General features: G+C 33.0%; 1 protein-coding gene across 1 annotated transcript in view; it reads left to right on the top strand.

The window, feature by feature from the left end:
- Positions 1-65: 65 nt before the first annotated feature.
- The window catches only part of LOC108375495 (uncharacterized protein DDB_G0290587-like), a gene marked incomplete at both ends in the record, with an annotated part of 23,882 nt that continues 9,160 nt past the window's right edge, over positions 66-14,787 (top strand). The window contains one exon of the mRNA XM_017631625.1: positions 66-702. Coding sequence (XP_017487114.1) covers positions 66-702 — 637 coding nt within the window. The remainder of the gene's footprint in view (positions 703-14,787) is intronic.

Here is a 14,787-nt window from a genome sequence, read left to right as displayed (position 1 = left end):
GGCTAACGAAGCGCTCGCCCTGGCGGCTATATCAGCGCCAACAACACCAACACCACCACCACCAGCATTGCTGCTGTTGACACCAACCTCAACTACGCCAACGACGCCAACGACGGCATCGACGCGCTTACCGGTAGAGGCGCCAGCAACATCAACGCCCCCCGTCGAACTGCGTTTGGCAGTGACGACAGCGCCACAAATTGAAGAAGTGGCAAGTTCACACCAGCAGGCAGCAACAGCTGGTGTAAAGCAGGGGGAGGTGTTAGAGGAAATTCTCCCCGTCGAAGCGGAGTTGGTGTCGGCGCAAAAAGCTGCAGCTACAGGCGACAATAGCACAAGTGATATTGCGCCAGTTGTTGTTGCTCCACAGCAGTGCACAACGCAGCAGAATACGACTGTAGCAACAGCAGCTGTGCCAACAACAACACCAACACCAACACCAACGGCAACTCATACGGCTACTAGTAGCCCTCTTACGAACGGCAATAATAATAGTCTGCGCCGTAAGAACGGCAACTTTAAAGAAAGTCCAAAAGACGACGTTACCACCACCGCTTTAACTAAAGGCTTGTCTAACCATTATACCCTTGGTCGCAGCAGTAAGCCGAAAGTTAATTTGAAAATGCGCTTCAAGGTTGCCAAACGTATTTGTCAGCGTCGCTTGCGTCCGAAGGCTGTCGATGAAAATTATCCACAACCGCAGTAAGTTTATTGAGAAAATGCTATATATGTACTAACATGTAACAATTTTTAAGAGATTTATTGTTAACCTTTTCTGATTGGTTTTGGAAAATATCATATATATAAGGATTGGGTATTTTTGTGATTACTGAGTTCATTCTGCACCTTATTAAATTTAATACATTAATCCCAAATTACATCAAATGTACTGGGTGCAAATATTGTACTTGAGAGTTATAGAAACTTATAACTGAGTGCACCCATTTCTGATTACCGGTACATTTTAATAGAATTCGGTACTTTTAAAAACCTTCGACACTTAAAACTAAGTACTTTGAATCCATCCTGTTTTATAAGAGTGATGGTTGAAACAGAGTACAATTTGAGTACTGTGATCTTCTTTTTAGTTCTGAGTACTTTTGAGTTCTTTTGTGATTACTGAGTACTTTGTAGAACTCAGTAGCGATACTTAAAAAAAATCGGGTCCTGTCGATCCTTTTGAGAATCGAGTACTTTTGGTATCAATTCTACCCAACACTAGTTATGATTATAGCTTACATGGTTTACATAGGTTAAGTAGCAGAAGTGAGCTTCTGAGGGGAAATATAAATTTCGTGAAAAATTTATCCCAAGAACTCGACGGGGAAGAATCCCTTTTTTAAAAGAAAACAATTGAGTGCGTGTAGTACTTATGCGCGGAATAAGTGAAAATTAATTGAACAAATTCCAGTAAGAAGGTGGTTTTCTATATATTTTTCCGATGTACAGTACTTTCTGGATATAAAAGCCCAGCAAAATGCTCAAATTTCAAATACTATATCCTTATACGAACAACCCGCCTACTGAAACTTTTGGACTTATGTAAAAAAAAACGTTAATGAAACAAGCGCTGTTATAGAAAAAACCTGCATACAATACGAATTATGTATGTAAATTAGGGTGGCCCAAACAACAAAGTATACAATTTTAAGCCTCAACTCTTAGGATTTTTCTAAATGGATGAAAAGAATACCCATATTTTTTTGTTTAAAAAATTATATTTAGAACTGCTTCAAAGCCCATAAAGTTTTCCATGTATTTTATATAGGAAACAACACTTTTCCGTAGAAGTGGTATAGAATTTGAAAATCTATATTTTTTCATCGTAAAACTCTGTTTCTCTTCAAGCAGGGATCACACGATTTGAACATTTGTACAGATTTGTACATTTTCACAGGTACAGAGTGGTGCTTCTATTTGAAAATATAATCATAACAGCACTTGTAGTCACACAGCTTGGTGTCTCAAATCGTAAGCATTAATGACCTCAGTGTGAGTATTCGTCCTTCGGCAAGTTTCAATGTTCTCTATCTAAATTACTTTTATTTTCACCAACCTCTCTATTTAATAATCATATCAGCAAGTACCTTCAATATATGTACCTATCTACAAGTACATAACTTTCATAAGTCAAACTTTTTCATTGCAAATGAAAGTCTACGTGACAGTTTACAAATATTTGAAAGACAATTGCACAGATTCTTAAACAATCTAAATATATACGATTACATACTCACATATGTAATAGCATATACGCAAAATTTATTCTTCCACTAACATACATATATACGAGTACACATGTATTTATGTACACTTTTGTCGATACCTTACAGAGATCTGCATTTTTAAGTCATTGGTTGACTAAAACTTCGTATTAGTGGATATAAGTCAATGAAGTTAATATCCTCCAATAATCGATACATGGCATACAAACCGATAGTATTTACAATGAGTAGGTTCTCTGTTGATATAGACCGAATACTTAAATGAGTCACAGCACCAAAAAAACATCAAGAGTTCAGTGGAATGACTTAAGTACTTTGAGTTTTTTAGTTTAGCTTTCTCGATATTTGAGTTCAGGAATATACATGACAACAAAACATATCGTCGCTTGACCCGCAATACCTCACATGCAGTAAAGGCGATACCATATATGTATAAGATAGTCCGAAAATTTCATAAAAGTTTTGAATAGTTTTGTAACAGAAACTTACTGAATAATAGCTTCTTCTATAATTACACTGGTTTACCACAAAAAAAAATATTTATGGATGCCACTCTTCTCCTCAAACTTCAAACCTAACTTGATTTTCGGAATAACCGAGCAATCCTTCTTAAAAATTGGATAGTGGCATACCGTGAACAGAGGAAAAACCAAAATTTGCGATCTAGTGTTATTCATCATTAAATTTGTGAAGTGGTGAAATATTGAGACAGGGTGACGAGAATGATTTTTTTTTTGCGCGACCATATGCATGGTTAAGAAATTCTTGATTCACAAGTCGATATACAACATTTTTCTCAAACAATTTTTCCAAGATTTCAATTTTTAGTTGAATAAAGTTTGAGTTCAAATTGATATCCAAGCTTTTCTTAGATAGAAAACTCAAATTACTTTTTATTCAAAAATGTACCACCCTTTTTTTGAAGAAAGGGTTAGGAATTAGTCATAGTATTTTTTAGAATTATTAAGAGTATGCAATTGCACCAATTGTTATGGCTCATGACTTAAGTATGCTATGTAATTTCGTTAGTATTCATTGCAGATCTCTGATTCCTTACGCCCACACCATTAAGTTACAAATTTACGCAGATTTTCAACTAAGTGAACGCAATTTAAATATAACTTTCACAAAACCAAATTAGATTCGTTTATCATTATTTATCACCAGAGTGACAGTCATCATATCATAGCTTGTCTGCCAGTTTCGTTGAGGCACTCACTGCATGGCTGGCTCACACAGGCCGGCTGGTTAGTGGATTACCTGCCTTACTTGGAGGCTGAATGGGGCATTCGCATGGCGCTGCGTCGATTATATGTACATAGAAGAAGAATAGCAGAAGAAAATGTCGCTGCGTCGTTTTATTGAAATTCTAAACTGAGCTTGAAAATAATAAAAATAAATATAATTTATCAGACACTAAATAAATTTTGCAGACGCACAACAACTTTGCGGTTGCGGGTGTGTGTGTGTGTGTGTGGGTAAGCGGTCCATTAGTAGCGCTTACTTAGGTGGACGACCAGTCAGTCACGCAGTTTGAGACTTGGAGAACAATTCTGAGCAATTCACTTCACTTTCAAAACGCACAAACTTTTTGCACATCTGCACAACGGTGTTGTTGCGCCAATTTGCATTTGTTGTTTTTGTAGTTTTGCTGTAGTTTTGCATGCTACGGGTGGTTGTGTATTGTTTTACTTTAAATCTGATATTGTCTCTTCGACTGGCATTGCTTGCCCGGCTTTCCTTCTAAGCGGATTTCTTTCGTTTATTTTTTCCTCTCCTTTTCATTGCTAATTTTGTACTTATCTACTTGCTACTATTTATTATCATCCACACGCATGATGAATTTAAATTATTTAAACTGTTCACGGTTCCTTAATTCGTGGATCAAAGGTTATTTAATTTCGCATCTTGTTTCCGAGATTAATTTTTTTTTTGCTTTTTGTTTGTATGTATTTGTGAAAAACAATAAATAAATTTTTAAATTGGGTTGAAAAAAATGTTAAAATATGTCCTTTTTATTGACATTTGCCTTAAACTTTTCCGCCAAATACCAAAAAAAAAACCTTTTAGAGGTATTTATAAATGGTCAGTATTATTTTCCCACAAGAAGATTATTTAAAAAACATGATTTTCCATTGATTGCCGCAAAATTTCCCACACTGAAAAAAACATAGGAATAAAAACTTGTAAAAATTGTTGGAATTTTTTTATACAATACTTTCAACTGATCTCAGAAGATTCTAAAAATTTCGAAAAGGTTTTTATTTAAAGATAAGGATTTAAAAATTTTGGAAAACTCTAAATAGCGCTATGTTAGAAATTTTATATAAACTGAGATTATTTTAAATTTTGTTTGCAAAAAAAAAATTTTTCAAAGTTCAGAAATTTATATCTTAAAAAACACCTTGAAAGTTTCAGTATATTTTTAGATCAGTTGGAGGTGTATAGGAAATTGAGCAAAAAAGTCATGTTTCTAGATTTTGCGGTTTTTTTAATTAAACAAATTCTGTATTTTTTTAATTTTCGATATTTTTTTAAATATATTTTTTATATAGCCCGATAAAATATTACCTTCAAAAGTAGACCAGCGCTATTCGTGTAATGATAATAGTTATTGAGAGATTTAAACAAATTGCAAAATACGGGAAATCGTGAAATTTTGAATTTTTTTTAATTTTTTTTTAATTTAGCAGAAGTTCGTTAAATGATTAAATAAAAATTCTGACTAAAATTTAGTCTAATCAAAAACGTGCGATACCAATCATTAGTCGATACGACAGGGATTGACCCATGTACATAAGTATGTATTAGACTGACCCAATGTTGCTCTGAAATATTAGTAGACAAAAATTAACAAAACGGAGACTCGCAACGGATTAGTATTTGAATTTCGCCACCAGACTTGGTCAGATGAGTTGTTGCAAGTATTCGAAGGTTTTTAGCTATCAGCCTCAAAAAAAAATAACGACAATGAAAAAGATTACGTATTCCCTGGAAATTTTTTCCTTAATTTATGTATCATTTGTACTTTCATAACGTCGTAGTTTGTCTCAGCATTTTTTCTACATAATTGCATTTTTTTATCTGCACATACTTATCAGAATAGTCTGCATTATAATTGTCTTAGCACGCATACATACATATACATACATACATATGTGTGACTGCTTATCCAGACTATTTGTTTGTTTCTTCATACATTTATTTTGCACTTAGCGCCAGTGAAATATTTTTTTTTTAACTTTTTGTGCTGCATGCACTCTTATAATGCACATTAATACAAGCACACGCACAAGCACATGCATATGCATATTTACATATGTATTTGTTTGTATGTTGCATCAGCCGCCTTGTTGCCCTTGCTTTGGTTGCATGGCAAGGACGTTGCTATTTTTATACATACATAAGTGCCTGCTTACTTTACTTCTCCGAGTAAAACGTTCTCGGCTTTTCACGTTGAGCCTTTGATAGTTGTAAACTTACGGTACTAATATAGTACGAGGTTGGATCAAGAAGTTCGTGCACCATCAATTTCAATGGTAGAAAAGTGATTATGATCGCACAAGCACTGGAAAATTTCGGACGTTCTGGGTGCCTAATTGAAGTGACTTACACAACACAGATCACAAAAAAGACCAGACAGCAAAAAAAAACTTGGATGAATTGGCTTTCATGGCTTAATGCCATACCGATTATCTTGAAAATGAGAATGAGATTGCTGCCTCATCCGACATATTTCCCGAGGACAGAGCTCAGTGATAATTTATTTTCTTCAAACCCTAATAAATGGTTCAGGAAGTAAAGATTTGACCGCAACATTGAAAACAACACTCAAAATATATTTTGGAGCCTTAAGAATTCGCTCTTCTCAGAAGCATTAAGAAATTTAGCAGAACATGCTGGGCGAACTCTAACGAGATTGAAAAAAAACTAGCTGAATAGTAAATCGTTATTGAGCCGAATAACTATTAAATATTCAATCAAAAAGTGACGAATTTATGGACTCACCCTCGTACTTTGCTAAACTGATACCAACAAAATCTTCTATAGGGAAATATGTTTCTGCATGATTTAAAAACTTCTTTCAATATGTGTTGCTCTTAAGTTTTTAGCCTCAAAATTAAATGCAAGATTTGCCCAGGGCGACTTCATACAAGTGGTGTTATTAAGACAGCTGCTTTGAGTCTTTTACTCACTCAGGTTTTTTCGGAACTTCTGGGCATTCTTTAAATTATACTTTCGCGATTTCTTTTTAGCTTTTTTTTTGATTTTTGTAGGATTTTCAGTAAATTTTCGGAGCTATTCTGAATTGTTAGTATTTACTTGCGGTAACTTTCGGATTATTCGTTAAACTTTTAGAATCGTTCGAAAATCTTGGGCTTTCAAGACCATTCGGAGTTTTTGGCACCTCTTTCGGTACGCTTCGCGATGCTTTGAGTCTTTCGGGATTTTTCGAAACCATTTAAGATTATTCTTCGGTTTTTGAGACCTTTCGAGTTTGTTCCTATAATATTTTTCGAGGTCTTTTGATATATTTTCAGGACATTTAGGTACTTTTTCGAAACTTTGAGGTTTTTTGTGAGTATTTTGGACTGTTAGCAATTTGACGGAGCCCTCTAACATTCTCTGTTCTTTGTTTTTAGGCTTTTGAACTTTTCGAGATTTCTTTCTTTCTGGAATTGTTCAGAATAATTGATTTGTTTTCAGATCTGTTCGGCATTTTTTTTGTGGTTATACAAATTTTTCATGATTCATTTTTCAAAATTTGAAGTGATTTTTTGGTATTTTTCGTGACGGTTTGGGATTCTTTGTGTTATATATTTTAGTGTATTTCGATTTGCGATTATCTCAAAATTTTTTTTAGTATTATTCCGCGACTTACGATATTTTTCTTAAACCTGTTTGGAATTTTTCAGAACTATTTCGCATATTTTTAGATCACTTCGGCAATCTAGGTTTTTTGTTTTTCGTGCTTTTTTCGAAACTTTTCGAGATATATTGAAATATTTTCTGAATATTTTGGAATGTTTTTTTTGAAGATTTTTTGGTACCAATTGAAATTCCTTGTGTTATATGTTGCGGTAAACTGCAAGATTAAGGGTTTTACGGAACGTTTTGGTAGTTTTCGGAATTCTTTCAGAACGTTTCGAGGCACTTTCGGAACTTTTCTGATCCTTTGGGACTGTCCATAATTTTCGGAACTCTTTTGGATTATTTGTGTTAAAATTTTCGGCTTACTTTTTCTGAACTCTTCCAGAACTTTTGAGATTTTTCAGCAAGTTTTGGGGATTTTTTCAGGGCCAATAAGAATGTTTTTATATTTTTATGACTTTTCGGTATTTTTTCGGAACCTTTTTCTTATAGATTTTCCACAGTTTTCGGATTTTTTTAGGAATTTTCGGAATGTTTATGTGATCATTAAGCATATCTCTTGTGTTTTTGCGACTTTTTCGTGGCTTTTCGAGATTATTTCAGGAGTTCTTCAGGCATATTTCAGGAATTTTAAAGACTCTCTCAGGACTTTTCGGAATTTTTTGAGAACTTTCGGACTTTTTCAAGATATTTTGGAATTTTTAGGAAAATTGCAGTTTCAAAAGTTTACTTAAATCTTAATTTTACTTTCCGTAATCCATTGAAAAGTGAAATGAAAATATTACCGGTTACTTCCCGTACAAAAAAATTTCAAACAAAATTTATTTTTTTTTGTTTGAAAATTTACATAAATTTGAAGAAATCAACGATATTTCTTGCTCAAAATAATAAAGTAAAAAATAGTGCAATTTTGTAAATCAAAGTACTACTTTGGGCTACGATGAACTTTTTCAAATTGGCCTTAAAATTACGTCTATACTTTTTGTGAGTTTAATGAATTACACGCGCGTGTATATAATATACTCCTTCCATTTAAAGACTTTGTTCAAGTGTTCAGCTTCCCATGTATTTTAAGTCTCGAGCTACTGTATCGATTTCCCTCCCTCCCCGCTATTTCACGTAATGACAAAATTCATTTGACGCCTTTGAGCAGCTGCGAAAGTTATTTCACTTGAGGAGCAAGTTTTTGCTCACTTCGGCAACGCTTGCTCGACCTAATTTACGCGCTATGTCAAAGTTAAGAGGCATGCCTAAAAGCATATGAGTCTCATATACATACTACATATGTATGTATGTTGTGTGTGTAGACCTGTGCCTACTCTTCGGAATAGCTTTGTTAATTTCACTTTAATATGCATGTGTGCGCACCTAATTAAATGCAGCAATTGCTGTAATTGCAATTAAAATAGCTAAAGCTGCAGCAAGTGAGAATATTATTGTCATAAATATACAAACATTTGTGCATACATATCTACATGTTGCGAGTACTCAATATGGAGTTGACAGGGCGTATGAGTGATATGCAATTAAGAATTATTATTTACAATCGTAAATTTACGAACTCCCAACTAAGTATGTATAAACTCTTGCTACCAAATGCATTTCAGATGATTGATTTGAGAAGGGTTGTGTCAGCTATTTGAAATTAAAATACAAAATTTCAACTAATATTGATTATTCGCCCTTGACTCAGTGACATTTTCGTTGACTACTTTCCCAAGCGCTTCCACATTTATGACTTAATTTCTGCCACGCGACTTTGTTATGTGTCAGTCAAGGTCACTCACTATTCATCCCCTTAAAACACAAAACAAAAACGAACACACTGCACTTTGCTCAAACTTTCTTAAATGCCTTTAAATTGCGTGTTATTTAGTCATTAATGCAAAGTCTTTGGATGTCCTTTTTGACAAGCTATTCCCAATTTTGTCTGCGCCTTTTTGCTTTGTCATTTCTTGTGTTCAGGTTGAGTTAACAAATAAATTATATCTGCTCTTAATTATTTACTTGCACGTTAAGAATACAGAAGTGGGGATTTTGAACAACATTTCACTTAATTAACTACCCAGTGGGAAAATGGGAATCCATTATATTTTTCTACCAAGAAAATAATAACAATTACGGTTGAACGAAAAGATGCATCGCAATGTAAGCGAGCGGATGATGTGTAGCTTTGAAGCTATAAACAAAGCAAAAAGTTTTAAAACTAACTCAAGTAGCTGTTGTAGCTATTTTTAATTTTTACATATTTTTTTTTTTATTCTTTTTATAGTTTCGTAAAGCGAAGCGTGAAGAAATTCTTGCATCTTTTCGTGCGTAGGTTATAGGGGATATCCATTACTTTTTACATTCCCAGAAGTTACCTTTTCCCACTGGGTACATTCTTACTCATACACACATACATACTTATATAATTTTTTTTGGGTGAAAAATACAAATTTTATTTGAATCAATATCTGCCTTTTCCACCATTTATATACACTCCTAATTATATATATGTAGATAGAAGGCTCTACTTCACAGTGACATATGCCATCGATTACTCGTAGGCAGTGGCTGACGAAGACGGATTCGAATGATGAAAGAGTTTATCGTGGCAAAACTGTGTTGGTAGAGAAGGCGCTACTCTCATTGCTAAGATGGACCAGAGCGGATCAGGATACTTCAATCGCTTGAGTATCCACATCGAGACAATTAAATTTTAAACTAAGGTTTCCTGAGTGAGAATTCACTTTCAGTCCACAGTTATATTGTAGGTATAACATTGTTGTAATGCATAAAAATTGTACGGCAGGTGGGATCTAAAATGCAACCCTAGGGTGCTATAGGCTTAAGAAGATGACCGGCAGAAGTTCTACAAAAAAAATTCTCACGCCTTAACGAAAAACTCTAATGAAAAACTACCCATGGAGCTTTTTTACCTAATTGTATAAACTTAAAAAAAAAATATATTTTGTGGGCTTATATAGTTTTTAGTGAAATCTGGGCATTATAAATTCAAAATTTCAAGAATTTTTTACCCTTATTTTACTTTGGCAGCTATTTTGGTATAAAAAGCTCCTATCTATTAACCTATATTTTTTAATTTTTTTTTTTTCAAAATCATTGAAATTTTTTTCAAATTCGCCCAACATATGTCATACAAATTTTTTGGTTTTAAGCCGAAAATAATATACTACAGCTAGCCTTTTTAGGATAGTCTCCGCCATTTTGGTTAAAAAATTCCTTTAACCTATATTTTTTAATTTTTTAAAAATCGTCAGAAATTTCTTTCAAATTAGCCCAACATATGTCATAAAAATCTTTTGATTTTACTCCTGGAAAAATTTGTCTCGAACAAGGCTTTTTAGCGATAGTTCGGAACTAGTCCCCTTTGACACTAGTTGGCACTCGTTATTCATAACCACATTGAAACTTACGTTCTTCTTCAAAATCATCCAAATTTCAAGTTGGTATCTTTACAGCTTTGGCTAAAATTGAATTTTGACATCCTAGATTGGCAAAATCTCACACCGTACGCGGGAAGTGTATGTAAGAAACTAACACGTTCTTCGAAAAGTTTTTGGGTTAACAAGGACGAATAGGTATTGAAAATGCGCTTTTAATAAATTTTATCTTTTTAAGTTGGTAAAGTTTGCAGGACGAAATTCGATGATGAGGTCGTGTGAATATTAGTCCTCAAACAATAATTTTCTCAAAAATTAATATTGCAAATCTGCAAGGATATTTAAGGACAAATTTTTAAAGGATATTTTACATACCCATTCGTCCTTATGCACCAAAGGATTTACTCTGTTATAATTGTACGGAATTTTTTCTTGTATATGATACCCTTATTGTTATCCTACCTTGCCCTAAATTTTTTAAATAATTTTTTGAAATAATCATAATTTTTTAATTTCAAACACCTTATAAAAAATCCTGACGTCAGCGAGAAAAACTAGGTACACAGTTTTACTATAATTTACCCATAGTTTCGCGAATATATTAATTTTTTTGTGTGTAAATTTTACTGTCGCACGGTGTTATATATTTATGCAACTAATAGGAGAGCAGCATAGTTTTTTACATATAACCTTTGAAATTTTTTAAACAGTAGCAACAGTTGCCATTTTTTACTCAACAAGGGGACATTTAATTGCTATGCAAATCTAGAAAAACCTGTTTAAGATTTTTGCGGTTTCCATTTTTTTTTACATTTTCTCATACGAGCGTCCCGCAACGCCAGATTGGNAACTAAGTGACTGGGTGATATGACTTTCCACTTATGGCACACATGCCTTCTATAAAATAGTGTCACTTTCGAAATTATTTACATAGAATAAGTTAAGAAAAGTCCTTGCAAAACGAAAGTATGTATGGGGATTCATATTTAAGTGACACGAGAACCCATACGAACTCACAGCTGATGTTGTTGCAAACTTTGTGGCTTTATTACTTGCCACGCGACCAACGCCAGAACTTGCCACACATTTGTGGTAGACTGAAAAGTAAGCGTAACGCATGTAAGGTTTTACATAATCAAATGAATTCTTATACATAATTTATACGTAGTAATTTGTAAGTAGTAAAGGCAAGTATTTAAAGAAAATTTGTTAGAACAAATTTGGCGCAACGAAGTTCGTTATCTCCAAACTGGAATCAATATGCTTTTATATATTTTTACGAATTAATACAAATTTAGCAAATTCTCATATATACACACATATATACATACATATTCACATACTTATGTGTGTGCACAAGGGTGGTCCAAAAACAATAAAGTCGGAATTATAATGCTCTCACCCCCTAGGATTGTTCTATATCGAAAAAATACGCCTATTTTTAGCCGACTTCCACAAAAAGGAGGAGGTTATCAGTTCTTCGGAATATTTTTTTTATTTTATTACCGCATAACTTTCGACCACGTCAGCCGATTTCGATAATTCTCTTTGAATCGGAAAGGTAGTGTCTCAGAGGTGGTCCCATACTAATTAATGGTTTATTATTTAATTGGGCTATTGGTACAAAAAAAACAATAAAACGTTGGGACAATTTTTTGTGTAGTCAGAAGCTTGATACAATACGGAAATTTTGTATTGAAACATTTCTACAAATTATTTTTCATGATTGGGATAAAGAAAAATATTTGGGTATTCACACAATTGGGATACGATTTGCACCAAATTTCGGCGAATTCCCAATCGTGTGACACTGCCTTTAAACTTGTATTTATACGGATGTTGGTAAAGAATGAACTATAAAAAACTAACCAAAATCAAAATTATGGGCGTGACAAATATCGATGATAAAAGAGGCAACGAAATTTCTTTTAAGTTGACAAAACAATTAGGTATCATTGGAAAGGTAATGAATCAAGCTGAAGCTACCTGCCTTTCCATCTTAATAATTTTTCATACAAAATGTCTTTTAAATTTGTATGTGATTTTTAACTTTCAAAACTACGGGCAATATTATAAAATTGACTTTTAACAAATCATATAGCTTAAGCAAATTTGTTCAAAGTAGTTTTGTTTAAAGTATTTTTTGTTTTTATGTGATATCCGAAGCCTCTTCGTAGAATGAAATGAAAATCGCGCACACTTTCTCTATCGCTTTTCGCGACCACATTCGCTGTCAATTGTCACATCATTCAAGCTTACACACGCCTTTCATCAATATTGACCAATTTTCAGGTTCAATTGTTCAAACCACATACATACATACATACATACATATGTATATGGCTGTTAAAAATATATACTACGGCGTGCGACTCGTGTATGCCAATTTGAACACAGAAAGACAAACAAACACCACAGTGGCTCAGTGCAGCTCAGCTCAGCACAGCTCAGGTTGCTGCTGTCAATACACAAATGACAATTTGAGCGCGACGAAGCGAAAATAAATGGCTGCGTTTGTCAGTGTGCAAATGTGCAACATGCAACGTGCGACTTGCAGCTACTGAACAATAGCCATTGCCAACTTTGCTATAAAATGTCGCTTTGGGAGGGTAATATGAATGATGGGGAGAGACTAGGATGGGAATTGGGTGTAGTATGACTGGTGGTGATGCTAATTGTGGAGCGTTTGGTGAACGGAGGAAGGTGGGGTTTTGAAAATGAATAGTTAAGCGAAAACGTGGCAGGAACGCTGGCATCTCCATCTCAAATTGCATTGTTTAAACATTTACAATTACATACATATGCACCAAATATGTGTAGTTTTTACGTACATATATGTATATATATAAGTACACTAGAGCGCACCAGAAAAAAGTACGCCGCACATACAGTCTAAAATATTTTTGAAAAAACTTATAGATTTTTTGGCCGCCTTTTTACATTTGTCGTCATAAATCTTCGGCATTGACAGTCGGACCTTAAAGAGCTTGGAGTCCTCAGGCAGTGGAATTTTTTATATTTTTATGTGAAAAAGGGCATATAAAAACAACAATAATTTACCATATCTATAGGTAGATGTTATATATTTTTTAATCTCAATTTCAGATTTTATTTATTAAAAGTATACTTATATATACATATGTTTTTATTTCATTTAATTTTAATTTTGTTTTTTAGTTTCATTGTTTTAGAAAGGAAAAAAATATTTTATTTTATTTTTCAATTAATTTTTGGATTAAAATTTTTTTTTTAAGAAAAAAATATATTTTGTTTTATTTTTATTTAATTTTTAGCAGCTAATTTTATTTCTATGTATTTTCTTTTTAAATTTGATTTTTAGATTTTATTGTTTTAAAAAAATATATATATATTTTTTTTTGATTTCATAAAATTTTTATAAACTTTCAATTCAATTCAATTCAATTTCTTTTTTCTTCTTTTTAGATCTAGATTTTGTTTTAAAGCTTCAACAGTCACAATGGCCGAGTGGGCCGACTTTTTTCCTATTTTAATTAAATTTCTACATGTTAATGTTTTATACAGAAAATGCATATATTTTTTTAGTTCGATTTCATTTTATTTTTCTTCAAAAAGTTTTTTTAAAAAGTTTTTAATTTCATTTAATTTTTAGAAACTTATAGTTTTTGTTCTATCTTAGTTCTTTTTTTAAATTCAATTTCTATTAATTTTGAAATATCATTTTAAAAAGAAAAATAGTCTTAATTTAATTTTTAGAAACTTTTAACATTTTTGCCAGACTTAACAATTGTCTTACAAAAGAATTACCCTATAAAGCTCTCAAAAAATCATTAAAATTTTGCTGAGCATTTTTTTATTTTATTTTAGTAGAACTATTAAAAAAAAATGTTATTGCCGAATGTAGGTGTCACCGCATAATGTAAAAGTCAAATTTTCTTTGTAAATTGCCTTGCGAAAATACTTTTTTTTTGTTTGTTTGTAAGGTGGTACAGTCTAATATACACATTAGGGGTATTCTCCAAATCTTGCAAAGCCATTGCACGTAGCACGGATTGCACGGATTGCATAAATTGCAAACACACAACAAGAAAATTCATGGGAAACAACATTTCCTATCGCTGCAAAATATGCAACGTCGAAACCCATGTATATATTTTGCAAAATAGCATAGCAAGATAATAGCGACCCTGTGCTAGTTGTTTTGTTGTTGGAATTGCTACATATTTCTCTCATTCCTCTCATCTCGCTCACTTAATTTTTTTTTGCTGTCTCTTGTTATTGTATTTGATACATAATTTCGCTGCTTGCTCCCCATGCATGCTACC

This window comes from Rhagoletis zephyria, unplaced genomic scaffold (genome assembly GCF_001687245.7).
Source record: "Rhagoletis zephyria isolate East Lansing unplaced genomic scaffold, Rhagoletis_zephyria_1.1 Rzeph_scaffold_09018, whole genome shotgun sequence".
Lineage (NCBI taxonomy): Eukaryota > Metazoa > Arthropoda > Insecta > Diptera > Tephritidae > Rhagoletis > Rhagoletis zephyria.
This window is presented reverse-complemented; position numbering and strand designations above follow the sequence as displayed.